At 38.6% G+C, this 24,730-nt stretch overlaps 1 protein-coding gene across 2 annotated transcripts in view; it reads right to left on the bottom strand.

Annotated features, from left to right (window-relative positions):
• NCAM2 (neural cell adhesion molecule 2) overlaps positions 1-24,465 on the bottom strand; it is a 270,726-nt gene extending 246,261 nt beyond the window's left edge. For both annotated transcript variants that reach the window (XM_050331536.1, XM_050331537.1), the window contains exon 1: positions 24,301-24,465. In XM_050331536.1, coding sequence (XP_050187493.1) covers positions 24,301-24,352 — 52 coding nt within the window. In that variant the 5' untranslated portion in view covers positions 24,353-24,465. The remainder of the gene's footprint in view (positions 1-24,300) is intronic.
• Positions 24,466-24,730: the final 265 nt, after the last annotated feature.

Below are 24,730 nucleotides of genomic sequence, written 5' to 3'. Positions count from 1 at the left end.
TTGTTAATATAACAGATGACAAATAATATTATATACAAAAATATGTCTAAAAGCTTTTAATCAGCAACACATGATTTGCTACAAGTTCTCAGATGCTAATTATCTCTTATACAAATGTTTTGACATTATGACTTATTTTTTAGTTGGGGGGGGGAAATCAACAAATGGTCACTGTAGTTTCATACTATATTAAGTAAAACTGGGTTTGATATTTTTTGTCCCTAAATCTAAGTGTTTTCCACAGAAAAAAATCATAACCAATACCTGAAAAATCTCTCCCAAGAGATTTTATTGACAGGAACTAAGCAGGTCAAAGCACTTTATACCATCTAGGGATGCTGTAGCTTCCTTTGGTTATAGAAACTTTTGAAAATACAGAATAATCTCTCACTTCCTTTTCAACTGGACCCTCAGAACCACTCTGGAATACTCCTGAAATTTTAGACACAGATATAAATGTGTAACATTTAAGAGATGACTTTATTTGCAAGAAAAAATAACCACTCAGCTGTGGGTAATTAATGAAGTTTTTGTGAAAAAATCTTAATATTACATAGTACTTTTTAAAAACCACATGGGATTGCTTGTATACCTTCAAACGTAAACCTTGTTCAGATAACTGTGATATGCAAAGTTTTGAGGTAAGTTTTTAAAAACAGGTTTTGATCAGATTGGTGGATTCTCTACTTATTGTTCTGAAAATGTTTTCATTTTTCACTGAGGAAAACTGGCAATTCAGCACTTCAGCAAAGAGCATTTCCTTGCCAGCGACTACAAAAACACGTTCTAAGAAAACACATTATGCAAAGTCTGCACAGCCTAATCCATATTTTATAGCTACAGGAATAAGTGGAATATGTATGCAAAACACTCTTGAGTGTTGACTTGCCCCATCGAAATACCTGCATTGTTCTTTTCAGGGGAAGCAATGCAGGCATTAAAACCCTTGTGCCAACAGAGCTCTTGCCAGTCGACGTGCATTTTGGAGGCCTGGGGTACTCATCAGCTAAAGATCCATCTAGTGCTTACATCCAAGACACCACAGCTCAGCAGTAAAATATTTCATGCATATTTACAGGGGTTTTTAAGCAATAAATGGCTCGTCTGATTTAACTAGTTTGCTGTTATGTTTCTGTTAAATTAAAAGAGTGCTCCGGTTCTGCTTGTTACTCCGTTGCTAGCTATGAGATACTGCCACCAGGTGGAGATAATTTAATAAGAAACTACCTATTTGTGTATAGAGACAGTGGGTGGAATTTCATAATACCAAATGTTTATTGTAAAGGAACCAATCAATGAAAAAATAAAAACAAACTTAAACTACTTAGATACATCCTTTGTATTTATTGCTAATATTAGCTTATATAGAGGCCAAAACTTGACAAATATTCTGGAAAATCTTCACAGATTTACTCTTAAGAATTCAGAACATGCAGAAGTTCATTGTCAAGGCTCAGCAGCAGCTGAAAACCGGAGAAAACAGTTCAAATGCAATCCTGCAGGGTTACACTGTTTCACCTGTGTGTGTGAATAACTGCTTAACAGAAACAAAAGACAAAGCAATTTGAGGCCACTGGGTCATGAGATGGGTTAGAACTGCTGCTTCTCTAACAGATCCAACAGACACCAGACAAGTGTAAAAAGAGAGTAAAAAACCCTGATTGTCAGAGACAATACATGGTCCCTCTCTTCACAGAAAGATCACAGTGTTACACAGGAAATTGAAAAAAGCACATCATTTTCTTCAGGGTCTGTTGTGCCACTTACACCCCATTGCTTCCCAATATAAAATATATTTTACAGGGAATACAAACAGCTTTAGAAACCAACCAAAAAAAAAAAACATTTGAATGATGGAGTAGAGTCATTCCTCACTCTTCATGTTCTACACCAGCAGTGCAAGCCACCCATAAGCACCTCCCTGTTTTACAGAAGAGGGAGAGTAAGCATTTCTTTCACTCTTAAGTCCTCACTGGATGTAAATAATGGAGAAAAGGCTGAGAAACAACAGAGACACCGTATCAGCATTTGGCCCTCCGGACTTCTCCAGCCAAAGATTCTGCAGTCCCTACAACACATTTTCTGTGCAAGTTTCCCCCTTTTCCAAGGGCAGACACCAGTAGATTTGCAATCAGGAAGATTATACGGAGTCAGATTGGTGGAGAAGTTCATAATTGGCTCCATGTCAAAACAAAATTACAAGCACCAGACACCCAATTTTTCTTTAGCACAAATTGCATTACAAAGCAAAGATAGAGATGGTTTCTCTGGTGAAAAAGCTTCGTAATACCTAATTTTTCGCATATTTGGTATTACACAATAACTAAACTTAAGCATTCTTTTCTTCATATCTGGAATGTCATTCCCTATTCTTCATAACATTTTGATTTGATTTAGTCCTGAAGGACTTAACAAAATTAAAAAAGAAAAAAAGAAGATGTAATCTTCATATGTAACTGCCTTAAAAGCACCTGCTTTCTGTCATTCTTTTAATTTTTCATCATCTGTGTTTGACTGTGTTCTTTTGGTTTTAATTTGTAATATAGAATTTCCTCTCTGGGTAGAAAGCACAAGATAAAATAGATTGATAGCATGATAGATATGAAATCCTTTAAATTATGTTGCTTATCTATTGTAAAACATAGAACTAAGATATTGCAAGCGAAGAAAAAAAACAAAAATGGATTAATTTAAAATATTTGCACAGTATTCCTTTGATGCAAGTTTTAATACGTCATAAAATGAAGAATCAAGTAATAAAGTGAAGACTTTGTTTCGGAGGTGTTCTTAAAAGCAACACATTATTTCTAAGTTACAAGTCCCTCACTAAGTTACACTAAGCCAAGCCTATTTAGGGAATACAGGTGGAAATCCTGTGGTGAGTGTTATCACAAAAAGCTAAAGATTCTGCTCTACTAAGGAATCATTGATGAGTCACATCAGCTAAGGATGTATTAAACTGGAGTTATGATGCCATTTAATGATTTAATGTGAGCCTGGAAAAGCATTTGAACATGGACCACAACTGCAAACCAGGTGTTTACAGAAACTGGAGAATAATCAGGCTGCGTTAAGTACTAGAATAATATGTATACAAGGTTGCAAGAGCAGTTACATGGAAGCAGTAAGAAATTGACATCTTCTAAACTTGCAAGAGCTCTCCTACCTCACAAACTGCCATCTGTGTTTTCTTGTGGCACAACAGGGTACAAGGTACAATGTTCAAGCAAAACAGCATTCAAGCCATTATTAGGTGGTAAACAGGGTTTAACAGTATGGGGAATAAAGTTAGAAAACATTGTCTGCCACAAACTATGAGGGTAAATCATGTGCTTTGACATGTACATGTATGGTTTGATATACTCCCAAATCATATGAATTTATCATTAGCAGTGGCATAATTTTTTTCCTCCATTGATTACGGTGATACTTATCAGATATATTTTATCAGAAAAATGTGACCAATATTGTATGGGTATTTTTTGGGTAATCTTGAAATCTAAATGACATAGTAATGCAATTTTAAAACTAAAGCCTAACCATCTTGCATGTGTATGAGTAGAGTGCCTACAAATGAAAGAAAAATCTTTGTTAAGTGATGAGATTTTGACAGTATATCCTGCCAAAGATACTGCTGTTTCATAAGAGAGGATATGAAACATTCCAAACTATTTCCATTTGTTCTTTCTTTTCAAGGAATGTGTGGAACTAGACTTTGGCATTTTGAATGTAAGTTATTTGCTGGCACTATGATTCTCCTTTTTTCTTAGGGAAAGCTGCTTATAAGGCATTAAATGAAACCATAAATAGAGCACATTCAGGACAACATTTGTCTATCTTCTGGTTGTCCAGGTTTCTTTTCTGTCTGGAAAGACTAGGAAAAAAACCCAGCTACATTGGAAAAAAAAAAAAAAAAAAAAAAAAAAAAAAAAAGAATGACATAACCGTAAGAAGAAGGCAGAAATTTGTCTTATCATTAATTGTTTAAAAACACACACAAAAGTCACAAGTAAAATCCTTCTCTTCAAGATGAGTCACTTTATCAGATCATATCTGCAGAGAATACAAATACTGATCATTTCATTTCATGTTTTCAGTAACAGCTTGGCGAAACTTACTTGGCTATAACTTCTCTAAATACCAGATTCTTCATTTAACATACCCAAAACTGTTTCTGTCAGTTCCACAGAAACATAATTAGTGCTTCTGTCTTTCTAATGACCATAATTCCATTTTTTTCCCAGTGTTTGACATCTGCTACTTATTTCCTAAAGTCAAAGCATTTAGAAAATATTTATTTTGGTGCACAAGAGTAGATTCCACAGTAATATTTTCAAGTACTAGTGAAATGTTAACTATTTTTAATGTCAAATTTTGGAATTAATCATCAGTAATCCATAATGAGATCATGACATAAGTTACTTCTCATTGCATTACAAATCATTGGACATGTTTTAAACATCTGAAAGTTCTAGAAACAATGTCCAGAACAAATATGTTACTATTTAGAATGAATTATTTAAAATACTAAATAGTTAATTTTGACTTCTTTTAATTTACTAAATACAAACTTAAAGGAGAAATTTCAGGGTTTAATTCCAGAAATAACTTAAGAAGTCAGAAGAAGACCACTTCGGGGTAAAAGATCCTAATGTCCATCTGTAGGAACAGCATTACAACATTCCCCTCAAATCCATTTACCCCCTTCTTTTGTACAACCACTTTTTAAAAGGCTATTTCAATTTTCTTTGCTCTTATGGATGGAAATAATTTTTACTTTTTCAGACTACAAGTTGTTCGTTCAGCTCAAACTCATTTATCCCTGCACCACAAATATGTTTTTAGTTAAATAAAGAAGAACTCTCTTTCCTTCCACATACCACTCTAGAACTGTTAGACTCCAAACATATCCCCTCTCCACTCTAAAGCAAAGAAGCCAAATTTCTCCCATGCCCTGATACCCTCTCTCTCATCTTGCATGAACACTTGTTCTTGAAAATGGATCACTAGACTTGTACACAGTGTTGAGACACATTTTATTGGAAAAAGGGAAAGTGACATAATTAAATAAAATTATTTATATTTTTAAGGTATATGAGATATAGATAAATATATACAGATTTACATACCCAGCCTTACATACTATTTGTGTTACAGCAGCAAGTCTGTACTTGCCAGACATCTTTCTTTCAAACAAAAATTCAGCATTTGCCAGTGAATCCTAAGTTTCATTTGAGATGATGGGATGGAATTTACCTGCTCATTCATTTTGGCTTCAACTTGCAATGCCAAAGTCTTCCTCTCATTACCCCTTACCATTCAGTTTTTCTTTCCCCTTTTTAATACTTCCTTCCCCACCTTACAATATTGTGGCATTGCAATAACTCATTTAGAATGTCTGGAATTCAAGAAGACACAGGATAAACTCAGGATGTGCTCCACAGTCACCAGCACGGTCAAGAAGAGTCACAAAAAGTAACAGCAGGAAATTATTATGAAAGTAGTTGAGATTTCAGAAAGATTAAACTTGAGTTTAAAGATGGTCTGTGTATCAGACAGGAATCACTAGATTTCCTGATTCAGTTACCTCAAATTGCTTTGTCTTCTAAAGGTCACAAATCTTCCACCAGAAGAGAAAGGAAGAGAGTGAGAAAAATCAAAACAAAAACAAGAAACACTCCTGTTTCTTACCCTGCACACTAAGTAAGTTTAGGGTCAACACACAAATCCTTCTCATGACTCACAACCACTATTCTACAGATATGGGGAATTATGTATTAAAAATATAAGTATTCTGACTCATATCCAGGGGGAAGCACTGTCTGCAGTCCCCTTCTAAACGAAACAGCATTCCTGTGTAAGGAGCAAACTACAGGAATGAGTGGGGGGGTGGCACAGAGCAGGAGAAACAAGGGGACTGAAGGACTGGGATTCACAATCTGTACATTAAGTGTAAATACTACTTTCTGCACAGGCTTCACCACTGCCAATGTGTTGAAAGGTAACATTTGATTCCACAGATCTATACAGAAACTCTAGGATTTCTAGCCATGTAAAGATCATTTCCCTCTCTCCTTCCATCTCTTAACATACACAACCTGATTCAAAATAGAAGCTAAGAAATTATATTTTTCCACAACTTTCCTTGCATTTAAAAATTCACCCACCAGTGTGTCTTGCTGCCAATCCCTCAAGTTCCTCATCTAACTCAGAGCACACATTCAGAGTGATCCCAATTTGAGTTTTCCAGAGGATGTTTTTGTTTGGTTGGCTGGTGGGGTTTGTTTTGTTTTTATATATAACAGTATCAATTTCCTCCTCTTGCTCGATTACTGCCATTTCATTGCATGGCTTCCTCTGTCTTGTCCACTTGCTGCAACTCTGAAAATAACAGGGCTCAAATGAACTAGTCAAGAAAAATAATCCTGCATCTCTGCAGAGCTCTATCACTTGTCACCATTGCAAGAAAACAACTGAATCTGCCCTCTTATGCAAGATATTGAATATGACATCTGTTACAACAGCCCCTTCTGTAGTCACATACTACCACTATTTTCATGCTATGTTCAGCAAGACAGAATATACAAAAATACACCTTTTAAGATAGAATTATAGAAAAAGAAATCACATACATACTAAAAGGACAGTTCAAATTGCAAGACCTTTCTGCTGGAATAACGGATCTAGAATTCAGAAAAAAGAAGATACATATCTACATAATGCTTAAATAATTAGATATATTGTGGGTTTTAAATGTTCACAGCAAACCATACACATTTCGCTTGTAGAGGAAAATTTGCCAAAAAAAAAAAAATCTAGGCAAAACATGAACGTTAAGTTATTGTGAGTTGGTGCGAACACTCTGCAAACAAACAAACAAAAAACGCAACATTAATAATTTGAATTAGTAATTTGTGAGGAGGAGGAGTATCATTAACTCTCCTATAAACTCTGCTTTTGCACTTCTCTCTAGTTAATAACTATCATGTTCCCAGGTTCTCTGAATAAGTTAAGGCATTTTTCTTCCCTGTGATATTCTTTTTCTAATCACTACCTCAAACATTACTCTAACAGTTCAAGAGAGTTTTCTTGCTTTTTTGTCTTTTTTGGGGGGAAGCCAGAAGGGGGATGGTGTTGTTTTGCTTTACACATGAGTGAAACTGATAATTAGATACTGAATTATATAATCCTTTATTGAAAATGACCTGTAGCTGGTCATAACTTCATTAGATAACTTCATTATCCAGGTATCTGGCATGTTTTGATTTGAAGAATCAGCTAAGTATTTTTGTCTGCCTTAAACTTCCACTTTCTAGAACTGATTTTTATTTTCTGTCTCTCAGTGGCTTTAACAGCCTGAAGATTTTGGATACAAAAGTGTAGTACTTGTCTCTCATTTGAGCTGTTCCTGCCTTTTAAACTAGCTGTTAACTAGTCAAGAAACAATGAACTGTATTTGTTACAGCTGACACATTCAGAAGTTAATCGCTGACATAGATTTGGCTGCTGTCCCAGTACAGGAAAAAAGAATGTATGGATTCAAGCTACTTTGCATTCTGGTCAGAAACACACACTAGCAACATGACAACGAACTTTGCACTCAAAAAGATCCCTCTTTCAGAAGGCTGCATTAAAGACTGGAGATTAAATAAAACATCTTGTTTACCAAAGTGACAGATTTGGTCCGTAAATTCAGCAATCAAGACTAGAAAATCAAGGTACATATTACATGCAACATACTAACTTCTAATAAAATTATAACTAGTCTTGTCAAGAGGCCTATTTAAACATGAGAAAAAACCCCACCACATTTTCGTTTAAACACTAAAAAGGGTACTTTTTTAATAAGATACCTACATACTTATTAATAAGAATTTAAATGATATGAAAACTATATATGCCTATAGAGTTGTGTGTTTCCCCAAAAATATAATGAACCCTATTTGAGAAAACGGTAATTAAAAGACAAGAGAAAATTAAAAAATATTAAAGATAAAACTGAATAGAGAAATGAAAATTATTCTCCACACACAAAAAAACGTCCTTGTGCCTCTGACTAAGTTGCACTACCTTTCTGTATGGAATTACTCCAGTGGTGAATGCTATTAATTTCAAATATAAATTTACCTTGTTTTGTTTATTATAAGTTATACTTTTGTTCATCTGAGTAGTCCCTACAGATAGAAGAAACATGGTCTTATTTTAACCCTGCAGAGCCCAGGAGAGGAGCATCTCAGACCACTGAGGGACCTCTGCAGAAGCAACACAAAGGCACCTGCCTGTGCCTCTCATGCCATCACCACAGCTGGAGGCAGGAAAGCTGCCCAAAACATTCCTTTCAGTACCCCAGAGCACACTGAATAACATCCAAGCACTGTAAGCAAGTTAAATAGGAGTTGTTATTGACTTTGAAGAAACAACTATATATATCCATTTCGAAGGCACATCATCATTTCTTCATCTGGGGAAGAAGTGTAAGGATGAATATTCATAGGTACTCAGAAGGAGGTGGTGATTGATTTTATGAATTTCTGAAACATGATTGGTTTAAAATATGCATTTTCAACAGCCCTTACACCCAGGTTTAGAGCATCTACTGAAATGTTGAGTCTCAAGCTCTCTACTTTACCACTGGTTAAAACACAAATTCCCTTGTATTTAAATAAATGGTTGTACACGAGTTACATCAGTTACTTGTACAAAAGTACAGCTGCATTCTCTATACCTCTCTTCTCCTTACAATTCCCTTCTTGTTCTTCCACTATTCTTTTCCAAGTCTTTGAGACCTGACTTTAAATAAATTATGCTGCTGTTTATACAGCTAATCCAATTTACAGCATTAGATAACCTCTTGTGTGTACAAACAATGCAGGGAGCACATAAATTTGGCCCCTCTAATTACTGTGTTCTCTCAGCTCTGCTAAGGGATCAGGGAGTGTGTGTTCCAATCTGCATTCCAGAGCTCTCCCCATTTCTGCTGTGAGGATTAAAGAATCTACACAGCTTGTACCAATATTTGGAGTCCTCTAAAATGCTCACTCAAAACACTTGCAGAAGTAACATTATCGCCTTTTTAATATGTTATCAGTTGACAGAATGGATATAATTATTTTACTATTTCCATATTTGAAACTAATATTACCAGTAATTTAGCATTTTTATACCAGTATTTCAATATGTGACTGGATCAGACAGCTATGTAACACCACGCCAATCGTGTTTAAAAGGGCACAAAACTGAGGAAGACAAAAGTAAGTCCACCTTCATTCCCAAATAAATACAAACCTCCAACACTACAGTTGTCCAGCCTGGCAATTTCAGTAAGTGGAGTTTGCAGGAAAGAAGAAAAAACCTTGATCAGGTTCTGGGTGGTCAATATTGACAGCATTTTTCTCACCCAATTTCAACTCCAAGTCCAGCATTCACAATCAGCCTGGAACACCAAAACAGCATGGTTGACCATGGAAGGAAAACATTTTGGTTATTCAATTTCATTCTTCAAAGAGATAAATGCTGACACCTCCTTTTTTAAAACTACAAAAAAATAATATCTGATGTAGAGTCATAATAGTGAGTGCAGATCATAAACATTTAAATACATATCTTACAAAACCTGTAGTGGGTTTTGGCTTTGTGTTGGGGGGTTTTGATTGTTTTCCTCCCCACACCCCTGAATCCAGTTTCCCACCAAAAAGAACATTTCTATTTTGTTTCCTTGGCTTCTTAAGAAGAAAATCAGCAAACATTCTACTTGCTAATGTGCAGATTTAAATAAAGATTTCTGGGGAAACTCCTTAGGATCCTAAAGGACTGCCAAATCAAACCCACCAACTGCTCTAGCCTCAGATAAGGTCCATTTGAGACAGAGCTTCTGAATCAACTTCAGTAAAGAACAACAGCAAAATCATCTTACAATCACTACATATTTTCATGTCAGTTTTGATTCCATATCTTATAAAGGAAGGGTGACTGTTAAAGCATTGGAATGAAATCAAGACAGCCAGTTCAGTTCTGGATTCATGATGGACTCTGACTTTTCCCAAGTTTCTTTAAGTTTAATTTCACATCAGTTAAGGAAGAAAACCTCCACAAGGGCATGAGTTCTCTCATTTTGTATAGAAGTAATTCACATATACATCTGGGCTTTAATACAAAAAGATAAACAAATTTTAGCAAAACCAACGCACTAAAATTCAGGTAATTCTGTTTCACATCTAATTAAAATCTAATATTTATTAAGGGTTAGTGTTGAAGATGTAATAATAATGTCTCCCATTTGTCTCTGGTGCCTGAATTAGTTGATTCAGAGTGTTCAATCGGGCCATATTGGCAGGTAAAATCCCTGAGGCACAAAAAAGATCGTTTTTATTAAGTCACAAAGCTTTGTGATGGGAGAACACAAGTTTCCTGCCTGCTAGCAAAGTTCTATCAAGAAAAATACAGCCTGTCAACTCCTTCATGAACTTGTTTACTCTGTTTGAATGCATACCTATTCTATTGTCTAGAAATGGTTGGCATTCAACATCTATGCTCTGATTTAATTTGTACGAAGAGCAAAAATACACAGTTTGACTGAAGGTAAAGACTTAAATTTAAAGCACTGTTCAAGTATTAACAATTTAACAAATCTAGGGTTCCCTTTCTCATTAGTAGCTGACATCCTCTCAGCTATACCAATTTGAATCTGGTACTGGACTGTCTTCCAAAAGGATAATGTTTAACTCTCACTTCACGGATATAAGCTATGTGGGCACCCTCAGAACATTGTGCTGCATTAATGGCATCTATTAAAGCTGGAATGGAGGTCAGTAAGGCCTCGGAGAACTTATGAAATAACACTGAGTGTCTGAAAAGATGGTTCAGCTTTTCAGGTACCATCCTAAAGCCCCAAGAGACTGAATCAAATTGCTCTGTGAGACATCTCCTCTGTTTGGCTCATCAGGCACAGCTGGGGACCAAGCCAACCGTGCCAGTTATAGCAGCAGCAGAAACACGGATAACTATGATGCAGAGGCACCTTAACTCAGCTTAAGTTTGGAAACAATATATGTGTGTCAACATGGTACCTGGGGCAAATAAAACTATTTAGTTAGAGTTAGAAGTCCTCTTCTGACCGGAGTGCCCACCCAGTGCCACAAGGGTAATGCTGTGACATTTAGATTCACTGCTTCGGGCTCTCTAACTCGAGGATCTCTGCACCATCCTGCCTTTATCTTGCTGTGTGCATGCCAGCACCATCTTTGGAAGGCAGATGCAACCTAATGGCACATGCATCTGTAATTACCACAACACCATGGGAATGTTAATAAGCCGTGACAACAGTTTGTTCAAGCACTGTCAGAGCAATGGCACTTCCCCTTCTTGATTTGGAACTAGTTTATCTTCAGTTAACTGGGAGCACGTGCAAGGAGAGTTTGATTCTGCCTAGAAGAGAACAAAGGGACACACCAGCTAACCTAATTCCCTACTTTTCTAATGGTGAGGTTGAAGGTGTTGTGAGGAATAATACATTTCCTGCCTGAAATTCCCCAGTATGTTATTGATACTGGGTGACACACACCTTCCAAAGACAAAGTATAGAGAAGCCATTTCAGGCTTCATCAATGATACTGAACAGATGATTATGGAGAACACAATATTTAGCAGATAACCTTTTAGGATAACGAGCAGTTTTCTCTGATCTGCAGAAACTACCTCTAAAGTGAAAACCAGAAATTCTCTGTTATCTTTTAACCTTCTTTAGTCTCACTCTTCAGGCTAACAAATATGATATTTGTGCCAGTTATAATAGATTTGGTTATGTGACTATCTATACATCTGAAATCAAATAGTCAGACCATGGACTTTTAAAAGTGGTAGGAACAATATTTTAATAACAAAACAAAAAAAATTACCTGCTGTTCATAATCACCAGCAAATCACATACTTAATTTTTCAGTTGAATCAGCCCTTTTGCTTGTCAGGTTGTAAACTGACCATCTGCATTACCACATGTAAGAGACTGGAATTGATAGAGAGGTAAATATTTCTGTGGTAAAACTAACATCATACCTCAAAAATTCAGTTTAGATAATGCAGTTACACTGCACAGCACAGTGTGAAGGGAAACATTACAAGAGAAGAGAAATTCTGCCAAAAGGATGTAGGGCAAAAGCTCAGCACTAACTCAATGAATCTGAGCAAGTTAACTATTTCCAATGGTATTTTACTTCTTCTAAATAAAACACAAAGCAAGACAACAAAAGAAACTCCAACAGATCTTTGTCTAGTTGGGAATTAAACCCTACACAAAGATATTTTATGAACAATGAAACTTACACTGATAATACAAATGTGTTTTTTTGTATAAAAGTGTTTACTGTGAAAAGTAGCTTTTGCTTCACTGTGCATATTTTTTCCTAAAAACTGCTTAGAAAAGCTTATATTTTTATTTTTTCCTCTTTTAGTAATTTTTTGCCCATGCAGCAATTTTGAGGACTGAATTTCAGGAAAATCTCAGATTACAGAATTTCAAGAGTAAGGTTTGCCATCCAGTGCTATGAACTCTATATGAAACTTCAGGTGATGCTTTCATTAGGAAACATTTTTTCATGGAAAGGGTTGTAAAGCATTGGAATAGACTTCCTAGGGAAGTGATGGAGTTACCATCCCTGGAAAAAGACCAAGAAGCAGCTCTTCTTTGGGGAAAACATATACCACTAACAAATATTCAGTGTTTGTCCTTCCCTACTGCCACAGTTTCCCCTCTACCTCCTACTACAATACTGGGGGTTTTTTGATCAAACTTTCATAAACGTACTTAGAAAGTTCATTATGTCATGCAAAATTAGAGCATCCCTGCAGAAACAGACTTTTCTATAGTTTGACAGATAAAGATGTTCCTTATTTAATACCTGTAGGTCACAGGTTATAGATTCAGTGTAGCAATGAACAGAAAAAGTTCATCTTCATTTTCAACCTTTCATTGGCTTAGATGTAAACAGAGACTCTGTAATCTGGAAAATAGTCACACATGTATTTAAGGTCCAATAAAGCAATAGAAACATTCACAAATCGCAACTAAAAGACTAAGATTTATTTCAAATAGCTTTTATAGTATTTACATGATACTAAAGTCAATGACCACAGTTATCTGACCTGTTTTAAAATAGGGACAGAGAAACAGATATTGGAACTCTAACAGCAAAAGGACTTTTCTCCTGAACAGGAGTATTTCTGGGTTTGTTTAGCTGTGGTTCATTTTTCTTAAAGGAGATTCAGAGTAGCTAGAAATGCAAAACACATGATTCACAGGAAATTCTATTTCTTTTAATCACCATTTTCACAGGACACAATAGTTTCCCCAGCCAGATCTGCTCTTTCATGCAGCAGATAAAGTGTTCATTCATGTACCTAGAATCAAAATTAGAAAAATATAAAAGAAAAACCTCTCAGACAGTGGCACATGAAGGGTTGCACAGAATAAAGCAGGTGATTCCTGAGGTTTTAGAACACAGATAAGAATATTTTGATTCGTACTAATGTTTGCAAATGATGGAGAAAGAGTGAAGAAAAGATAAAAATAGTTTTTAAAATGAACAGCACCTAAGAGAATCATGCACTTAGAACTGAAACCCATTACTATGACATTAAACAGACATCTGTAAATTTACTTGCAAGAACAGTAAAATCAGATTAAGTCTACCATGAGTTTTGGAGGACTGTATAGAAAACACCACCTCAGAGTTCTCAAACGCAGCAACACAAATTCAGTTTGTACACAGGCTGTTTAATCCAAAGCCATTCATAAAAACGTAATGCAGAGGTGCTGGGGGGGGATTATTTTGACTAAATGCTAAAAGCTGCTGAACCCAGTGTGTGGAACTGCCATAAACTGGCAGAGATCCCTTGAACATCTGATCACTCAGACAGTCACTTACAGACCTGCAGGCATGACCTGAATACTGAACAGCTGAGGAACAATTTTGACCACTGTCACAAAGCCACAAACAAAAAACACTCCAGTAAATCAAAACTCTCAAAAATGCAAACAAAACTGAATTCATGAATTTTTATACGGAATGGTAAACTTCCCAACACAGCTACGACCTGGGCTGCAACAACTAAGCGACCATAAAAATTAAATACAACTTTCACACACATTCCCAGAGGGAGAAAAATCAGCAGTTTACAATATTTAAAATGTGTCCTTAGATTTATTAATAAAAAACAGGGAAAAATATTATTTTTCTCTCCTGTACTATGTTAACATGGCACACCAGAACACCCCTTTAGCTTTCAGCTCTTCCATGCTTTTGGATTAGCCCCACACCTTTTCAGTGCTACTTTATAAACATATCCACTACTTAAATATACATAGAGTTAGAGCTTGATTTTCTATTCTTCACTAAATCAAAATTCCCACATCCTCACATGGGAGTTATACAACTCCTGAAAGCCTCAATCAGACCCTGCAAGGTGCAATCAAGTACAACCCCCCAAACAGTACTCCTGGCACACAAGTCTCCCATCAACTCCAGTGGGAGTTCCATGGCTGCAGGGTGTGCACAGTTCTGCCAGCAGACCTCATCTCACACAGCACTGTTTTCTTAAAATAAAAGAAAATAAAAGTCCAGAGATGCAGCATTCATATTATACCATAGACAGTCTTCACTGGGAAAAGTCAGCATTAGTTTTTGCTTAGTTTAGCTCTAAGTTAGGGTGTTATTCCCCTGTACAGAAAGCACAGGAGTGCATGAATTATTGCATTATTTATTCCTGATGTCAGTGCCCAGTTGGGTATAATTCATCTTAAATTTCAAGATGCATAAGACAAGATTTACAAAATTAGAATTCAGAAACAAAAATAAACAGACAGAAAGCAACAAAACCAAAGATCCTATTGTGAAATAGAGATGCCTCACACCAAATCACTCGAGTGATTAGCAAATAACGCAATGTTTCAGCACTGTGCAATGTTGTCTTTGTAATTCTATACTATTGTTACAGAAACCCACCATCAAAGGAATGGAAATGAATAATTTAATGCCGCATTTTCCAAGAACTGGAGTGGCCTCACCTCCAGTGGTGTGTGCAGTTTTGGGTGCCACAAGAGAAGAATTCTATTATATTAGAGAGCATCCAAAGATGACAAAGGTGAAGGGCCTTGAGGGGAAGCCGTATAAGGAACAGCTGAGGGCACTTGGTGTGTTCCTCTGGAGAAGAGGAAACTGAGGGGAGACCTCACTGCAGTTACAGCTTCCTCATGAGAAGAGGAGGAGCAGGTACTGATCTCTTCTCTGGGGTGACCAGCGACAGAACCTGAGGGAATGGCCTGAAGCTGTGTCAGGGGGGTTTAGGTTGGATATCAGGAAAAGGTTCTTCTCCCAGAGGGTGGTTGGGCACTGGAACAGGCTCCCCAGGGAAGTGGTCACAGCACCAAGATTGACAGAGCTCAAAAGCGTTTGGACAATGCTCTTGGGCACACGGTGTGACTGTCGGGAATGGTCCTGTGCAGGGTCAGGAGTTGGAATCGATGATCCTTACAACTCAGGATATTCTATGATTCTATGCATATCTGCTGTGTACACCTGTTAATGAATGAGAAACACTCTTACATTTTCCAGAAAGTATCACTCAGCGGTTTAAAAATTATTTTTCCCCTATGGTTTGAGGACCGTTATAATAAAATGTCTTAAAAGCGTGTTGTTTGAAGGGACCTCCTAGGACATTCTGGAGACTCGTTAAATGTAAACCTTTAATAAATTAATAAATAATCATTTTAGGAATAATAATATTTCCTCCCTCGTGTTCTTATGCTCTGGAGTCACTACATTTTTGGCCAAAAATTAATTTTCATCCGGTAACCAGTCTATATCCATTCACTCATATATCATGCCTTCTTTTCAAGTACCTTTGCACTCTTGTTCATCCATGGGAATCATATTTTTAGCAATCAAAATCTCTCTCAGCATTTATTTCACCAGGGTACCTGCTCAAAGAACAGCTTTAGCCTCCAGTTTTACCCTCGTAAGGCAGAACTTGCAACACTGATCACAGTGAAAAAGAGATACTTAAGAACAAGGAGGGTATTTTAAAGCTCGCCTGATGTAGTTCAGCTTAAAATTCAAATACTTCACATTACCATTTGCTAATTTAAGATAACCATTACCAAAAGGTGAGGGGAAATAAAATGCTTAAAAAAAATTAGGGAACTGAACACGAAACAAAAAAAACAAACAACAAAAAACCAAATCACTGAAAAGCCCATGAAAATAACATGCAGTTCTGAGTCTTCCACAGAAGAAATGGGCAACTTCTGTGTTACATTGTATTATTATGAATGTCATGGAAGAGTCAAGTAAGGAACTAGGATTACTCCATTACTTACAACACAGCAATTAAGGGCCTGAACATTACTTTTTCAGACTTCTTCCCTTGTATAATCCATTGACACAGTACACCAAGTAGATCAAAGTATCAGCAGATTTAAGGACAAATTCATGCAACAAAGATCTGCCAAGATCATTAGGGAAGATCACATAGATGTAACCTGACATATCCCTGAACCTTGTAGGTGCACTGACAGAAGTATCACACTGTTCTCATTCTCTACTTACTCTGTTTCTTTATGACTCCTGCTTTGAGTCTCTGTTGAGGTCACTGGAGTACATCAATCTTTTTTTCTGATCCAGTAAGCACAGCAGTTTATGAGTATGATATGTTCAAGAATGTTTTAAAAATGCCATATGATGTTGCTCCTGACAACTGGTCTTCAGTGCATGGAACACACCCTGCTTTTCTACGCTTTTCCCCAAATGCTGGAGCTGTAGTTTGTTTTGCTTTGACTAATTAAAATAACATAATGAAACACTATTAACACCCTTGCAATTTGTTTACATATTTCCTGTCATAATAAAGAAAAAAATTCATGTTTTGTCAGTAAAAAAAACCCCAAACAATTCATAGTAAAAGGCAGAGTTACCTCTCCCCTCTAGTTTCTATCTGTGACCATACACTGCTTTATGTATCTCTGTTTTTAAATACTTTATTATTTTAAGCCCAGACCTGAGTTCATGCAAGCCAAATTCAGCTGCAGCACAAAGGTCTACAAAGTTAATGGGTTCGAAATTGCTTGCAGCTTGACTGAATCTGGTGCAACGTGTTTTAGTAGCAAGAAAATTGACGGCAAATGAGGGTTTTTAAACTGAACCCATAGTATGCTCCAAATGGCACTTCTTGGGCAAAGTGATGAGGACACCAGCTTGTCATACAACTCCCAAGTATGAATTTCAGATCATACCAAACAACTGGTATTGTTACTTAGGCTACAACTGCAATGTAAGCAATCACTTTAATATTAGCTAACTGGAAAGGTCATTTTGAAAAGGAAAGTTTCATTCCTAGCCTTATAAGTTATTCATATGCTACAGGGCTGAACATTGCTGAATTATGAAGTTATTAATCAGCCTTTGTTTGCTGTTTAGCAATATTACTCAGGTAATTAGAACATTAAATAAAAACCAGTGCACCCTTCTAAAGTCACAATAAAAATTTAGGTAGGAGGAAACGAGCCACTTGTGTTTCCCTCTCAATTTTTTCTTCAAAGAGAGCCACTACATCTTAAATGAACATAAATTAACATATCAATGATCCATGCTTTTTATAGAAAGCTGGTTCTTGAAGGAACTTGTATAGTATGTATATAAAAGGAAATTTATTTCAGTAATGATAGGAGGACTACTGAAGAAGCTGACTAAGCCTCCACAGGACTACATGTTGCTTCCCAATTTTATCTGGCTGTTATTCAAGCTGTTTATTTCAGATAAGATTATGATTGGATCATGGAAACTGGTAGCAAATGACACCCTTGGTTAGTAGACTCACCTGCTTCCCTAAATTATTTGTTCAAACAGATTTCTGAAAGACTTGATCTCTTCATCCTATTTGCAGTACTCCTTTTGTATCATATTAAAGCACAGGTGAAGCCAAATGACTGCATTTTTTAATTTAAAAAAAAAAAAAGAGGCAGCAAGCAGGTGAAAAGTTTCAGCAGGTGTTTGGTTTTAACTTTAACAGTGTTCTTAAATAGGCAGAAACCCTGTAATGAATTTTTAGTTGATATACTTCACTGTCTACTTCCTTCCCAAATTTAAGTACTTGAGACAGTAAAATAGCCACTTTTAAAAAACTGGTCCTGTTTGTCTCATGCAAATACAAACTTAAGTCGATGGAAACTCTCCTCAGACTAGAATTAGTAGAGTGGCTACAATCATAGCATGGCTTGGGTTGGAAGGGACCGTAAAGATCATCTAATTCAAAAATCCTTACTGTGGAGAGGGACATCTTCCACCACGCTGCTCTGAGAGCCCCATCCAACCTGGCCTTCAACTTCCAGAGATGGGACATCCACAGCTCCTCTGGGAAACCTGTTCCAGTGCCTCACTGATGACAATACTCATAGTCATCTTCATGTTTAAGAACTGCTTTATAAATATCTCCTTCTGCAGTAGATCTTAATTTGGATTTGTAGTTCAAGCTATTACTCCTGTGCATTCATTAATGATCCAGGTGTTCATGCACAAAAGCAATGAGAGATTTTCTGTTAGTCGTAATTTTCTAAGTCATAACAGCAGCCTAAATGGATGGTATTGCCCATCTCATGCTAATTCAGAAGAGAAAGCTGATTACCTCCTGCCATTTGAAGAGACACTTTCACATACTCCACTGAATCCACTGAAATCAACTGATTCCTGCTCAGTGTGAGCCCCTGGATTAGTGCAACCAACAGTTCTTCCATGGAGCAACTCAAATGCAGGTCATTCAGAGGCTTAGGGGTCTTGTTAAACAAGGTTTTCTTAAATGTGCACCTGTGTACACTCATATTCTCTGTTTCCTTTCCACATCATTTTTAAGTAACGCATGGATTTCTTCTCCAGGCTTTTAATATTCTAAGCTGTCACCCCAAATAGCTGTAACCAGATAAAGGACTCTCCCTGTTTTTCATCTTTTTTTACTGCTCTCTTATATTCTTTGCATTCAATAAACTAAGAAGCAGATTCTAAGCTCATCTACAGCAGAACAAATCATAAAATGTCTTCTCTAATGATATCATCAGTCAAGAGAGAACAAAAAATGTAAAAAATTCAGCCACGTAACAAATATAAAAACCTTGACACCCTTAGTTTTGAGGGCACCCCATTCAAGATGTTACGCCATAACACAAGACACCTAAAGAGTATCTTACTATATTAAATTAAGTCTTTTTATTTTCCTGATATCCTTCAAAAAGACATACAAAGCCATACAAGCACAGTATTAAGAGAAACGGAGCTACAAAAGCAATAAAAAAGATTTTGCTAAAGAAAGCAGATTTATTCCACTGAAGCTGGACATCCCGAGATTCTTGGGGTAACAGCAAATACTGCTCTGAATGGTCTGTTTAATACTAAAAACTATTCTGACTTAAACTAGTTACCAAAAATTGAATATTCTACTTAAATACCTAAACTAGAAAGCTATTAAATATACTAAGGGAAAAACTGAATTACTAGGTCAGAATTAGGTCATGATTAATTGCTTAGATCAAAATAAAAAGCGATAACATACAACAGATACCAATAGGCTTGGATCTAGTCTATCAGATTCCAGTGAGCCTCCAGATTTGAGTATGTCAGGATATAACTAAGTTTTCCCTTCCATCTCTCTATTTCTGAATTACAAGAGACATCAAAAATATGATTCAAGTGACCTGTGACACGTAGAACTTCAGGATATACTTCATCAAGTATATTACCCTTATTTTATAAAGCAAGTGTGAATGCCAAAGAGACAAAAACCCAAATAAGACACCTGACATTAGTTGATATAAACTATTTAAAATACTAATAGCAGATATTATCCAGATTCTTTACCTGAAGAAGTCTATGTACCACTCTTTCAGCAACTCACAGACACAAATTAGTATAGTTAAAACGTGTTTCCCAAAATGTCATATTAACTTGACTCAATTGGGCTGGAATCAAATGGCATGTGCTGAATGTAACTGGGGGATTACTGGAGTAAATTGAAAGAAAATCAGTAAGTAAACATGAATCACTTGGAAAAGGTGCTTCAAAGTAAAGGTCAATAAAAGGGCAAACAAATACAGTATTTGTTCTCAATATACTTGTAGAAGGTGGCTATGAAAGGCAAATCCTACATAAATTCATACTAACAATTCAGTACCATTTCTGTAGATTAAAAAAAATTAGTTAACTAAGTAAATACATGTTGTGCTCCAAGAGAACAAAACCAAATGATGCTATTCAACCTCTTAGAAAAGACTTTAAAACTTTATGTCCATGCCTTTATAATTCATATATTTCGTGATTGAAATATATTTCATACTTGGAAATCACTGTAAATGATAAAAATATCTCTAATTCCATTTTGTTTGGGACTGTATGAAACAAAGCTCTCTACATTATTTCTCAACTATCTATTCTTAAGTCAGTCTTTCAGAACACCTCATCAGTCAAGGTTTATTATCAGGTAGATATTTTGGATCTCATATTCACCTGAAGAGGAGTAACATAGCCTAAAACAGAAAAATCAGGCATTCATTTTTTGTCTGATTTGTTTGTTTGTTTTGAAAGGTGAAAAGGAGAAGGGAGGAGAGTAGATGGATCTTAATGCAGCTGTATAAATCAACTGGTAGCAGAAAACAATGGCTAGCTGAAGTCCCAGGATATGTTTCAGATTTCAGTATGCAATCAGAGTACAATATTAGTTCCACTTAATCCAGTGGAGAAACTCCCTGATTAAAAAAATTCCAAATTTCGTGGATTCAGTATGCAAAAAGCAGAAAGAGGCAGGATTCCAGACTGCACTGTGGTGAGTAACACACACAGGCTGGCATCTCCCTTGGGGGATGTTCCTTATTAACAAACAGTCCCTTATAAGCACTTGTAAAGAGAAACTCTTCAGGAAAAACAAGAAGGAGCTCAGTATCAAAGCAGTGAAAAGAGGAGACTTGAAGCACAATGACCAAACAAGTACTCACTCCTCTGAATCTCCTGGATGAGCACAAAATAGCTTAAATTCTACAAGCAAAACATTTTCTACCACAACTTAACCAAAATCTGCTAACATAAAGAAATGTCTGTTATGCAGAGTGATGAAAGAAATAGGATTCTGCAATCTGGGAAGATGTTCATTTCATCCACTTTTAGTCAGTGTCCCCAGACACTGGTAAAAACCAATGCAGCTTTTTGAGTGTTGTATCACTACATGTCTTAAAAGGCACATTTACATAGTGGAGTACGATTTTTTTGGTTGGTTTGGGGCATGGGGGGAGGCTGGTGTGTCTATGAATGTATTTTGTTTCCTTTTTTTTTTTTTTAATCAAAGCAAAGCTAATTAAAATTGAGCCTTCACACTGGATGAATTGTCTGGACAGCTTTGAAAGGCTAAGGAAAAAAATACTTTTGTTTCAGTGTAATAACATTGCCAGTTAAACTCCTCCCTTGCCATGAAATTAGGAGAGAGAAAATTTGGCCCTGGAAAATAATTATGACATTCATAAGCTCTTAACTTAAGGGGCTGGGGGAGGGGGTGGCTGTCTGCTGCTTGCTTTCAAACTGCTCTGATTTTCTGGAATGCAATAAATACAGCACCGTTCCCTCTTTCAAGTCCTAAACACCAGCACTTCCCAAAGAAAAAGCTTCAGTCATTCTTCATAAAATCTACTGCAGCTCCATTCTTCAAAATATAAATCCTCAACCTAAGACTGTTGATGTTTCCAAAGCAAATGAGCCAAATCTAGTTCCTGGCTTTTTCCTAATGATCCACATTGTTTTCATTTAACATCAAAAAAGTAATAATCATGACTTAATACTTGCATAATAATCCTTTTCTTAAAAACAAACCAACAAAATAACCCTCACAAACACCACAATCTCCAGCTGATCATGTATTCCCCACTATTGCATTACCACAAAAAAGATGAATCCCAAGAGTTTTAAGAAGAGCCTCAAATTATTTGATTCACTTAATTCTCTAGATTGCTTCAAGGATGTGTTGAAAAAAAAGAAAAAATATACAGTAAGTCCCTCACCACGATGATACTTATTAAAATTAATAACCCCCCTTCACTGTAGAATTTTCCTCTCTCCTAGCAACCTAAACGTGGATATTTTCCATATGCAGATGTTCTCCCACTCCCATTTACTATGCCCTGCTGCGGATCGAGGCTGCACGTTTCTGCTTTTTCTACAGTCAGTTCAAAAATCTCACTCTTCCCCTGCCAGTACAATTCATTCCCTCTAGTTAACAAAAAAGGAAAAAAAATTAAGCTGCTTCTTTAAATTGAGAGCAACAGCAACTACTATCAAAACGAGATTTATTCAGATTTCTTCCTCTTCTTTCTATCCCTCCCCTCGTATCTATCCTCCTATAATTTTTAAAACTCGGCTCAATAGCATCTATAATTTCACTCCATTATTTATCTCCTGACATTTGTGATAGTAAGATACCAAAACTATGCAATCCTCCTACGCTGCAGCGACCACACTTCACGAAGTGGCTTTCCACCGTTGGAGGAGGAGGCACAGAGCAAATCTCTACGCACATTATTACACCCAGGTAGATCAATGCAAAGCCCGGAGGAAGCTTTCCCGTTCTCCTCCTTTGCCATCCCAGCGCTAGCTGCGCTGGAAAGCCTCCGGACCTGTTTCTGGATGGCTGCTCACCGGGAGACTCTTCAGAGCGCACCCCGGGGTGGCAAAAGCACGGAAGCGTTTCTAGAGAAACTGAGAGCACCTGGTGTCTCCTTGCTACTTATCAACGAGAGGAAACACCTGGGCGGCGCGAGCTTTAGCCATGACTACACCGAAGGCGACCTTCGCAGCTGCAGCCTTAATACCTTTAAGGCAACAACCCCCGCCCCTTCCTCAGGCGCAACAGATCTCTCTGCCCCTTCCCAAGACACCGTGCAGGGCCTGGGTGACTCACGCAGCCTCTGGGTAACACAACCACCCCCGGGTGACCCATCCATGCCCCGGGTGACCCCTCCATCCCCTGCCCGCCCACCCCCGGTCCCGCGGCGGGGGCGCGGCCGCCCCGTCCCGGGCAGTGCCCGGCGCGGCCGTGGAGCTCTGCCGCCCTCTGGCGCCCGGCGGCGGCACGGCGGCCCGGGGCCGGTCCCGCTGACACCGGCTGGGGCTTTCGGGGGGTTTTATTTCTCCCCTAGAACCTCCTTAGGAAGGCGGGCCCCGCCCACGCCCGCAGGTGCAGCGGATCCAGCCTCCCACCGGGCACCCGGCGCGGGGGGAGCGGGGCCGGGGGCAGCCCTGCGCGGGTGCCGGGAACTTGCCCGAACAGTTTTCCCGAACGCGGCGGTGGTCATCCCTCACTGAGAGGGGCTGCGCCCCTCCAGACGGCCCTTCCCCGCCCTATCTCCTCGAGGAGCACAAATCCTCAAGTAGTCGCGCAGGGGACATCAAAAAAAAAGAAAAAACCCCAGCAAATAAATGGAGAGATATTTAGACGTTTCATCCCTCCCCCCACTAAAAAACAAGCCCAAAACGCGCGGCCGCAGCGCAGTTCCCGACTCCGCGTTGTACACACACACATATATATGCACATACATATGCAAAGGGCGAACCGTGCCCGGAGGAGCCAGCCCAGCGCCCCCCGTCCCCGCACAACGCTGCCCCCGCCGCGTTATTCCACGGCACAAGGGCTCCGCACCCGCGCACCGCCCTGGCATCGCCCAGCCCCGCGCCGGGGGGCTCGGTGTCCCGGCAGAGCGCCGGGAAAGGGTCTTCGGGAGAGGAGGAAGGAACCCCGACAGGCAGACTTCAGGTCAGGTTTCCCACGGGCTCTACCGCCAGCACTTCTCCCTGCTCCTAAAAATGAAGCCCGCGCTGCCTTCCCCGAGGGCAGATGCGGATTTTAAAGCACGGTCCCTGGAAGACACATTTTTTAGAGTCGCTTCGTCTCCCTCCCACATTTATCACGAAAAAAAAAAAAAAAGGGGCGAAACCCCATGCAGAGCAGCTAAGTACACTTAGCACCTTCCAGCTTTTTTTTTTCCTCTTTTTCCTCATAAATGACACCTCTTGAAGACTTAAAAAAAAAAAAAGGTGGGCGATGAAACAAGTTTTAAGTCCTTCTTAATTTGGTTCCAGGATAATACACTGGTGTTTTTTTTTTTTCTCCGTTTCTTTGCCGTTAATCTGAGCGAGCGGACAGCACAGGTGAGAATAATAATTAATTATTAAAAAAATAAAAATAATATAAAAAAAAGGATAAGGCGGCAAAAGGCGGCCCCGCTCCTACCTTGCCCGCTACTGAGGAGCAATCCGAGCAGGTAGAGAGGCAGGAGGCTCATGTTCAGGAGCTCGCTCCGGTGGACAGTTCCAAGTTGGAGGATGCTCGGCCAGCCCAGGCAAACCCTGCTGCTGCCGCTGCTACCGCCGCCCGCGCAGCCCCGCACCCGCGGAGCGCCGCTCGCCAAGTGACGGCCGCGCCTCCCCGCGCCGCGCTATATCGGCGGGGCCGCGCCGCCGCGCAGGGGGCGGGCGCTCGGCGGGGCCGCCCGATCCCTCCGCCGCACTCGCTACTCGCTGCTCCGCCACGCCGGCGGGCGGCAGCGCCGAGATTCCTCCGCCGCTCTCAGAGGCGGCAGCAGGCTCGGAGCATCCCTCCCTGCATCCCTCCCTGCATCCCACCCTGCATCCTTCCCTGCATCCCCCCCCCCCGCATCCCC

Source organism: Myiozetetes cayanensis, unplaced genomic scaffold (assembly GCF_022539395.1).
Source record: "Myiozetetes cayanensis isolate MyiCay16 unplaced genomic scaffold, myiCay2020 scf5-8, whole genome shotgun sequence".
In the NCBI taxonomy this organism is placed as follows: Eukaryota; Metazoa; Chordata; class Aves; order Passeriformes; family Tyrannidae; genus Myiozetetes; species Myiozetetes cayanensis.
Note: the sequence above shows the minus strand (reverse complement) of the source record. Positions and strands in the feature narration are given on the sequence as shown.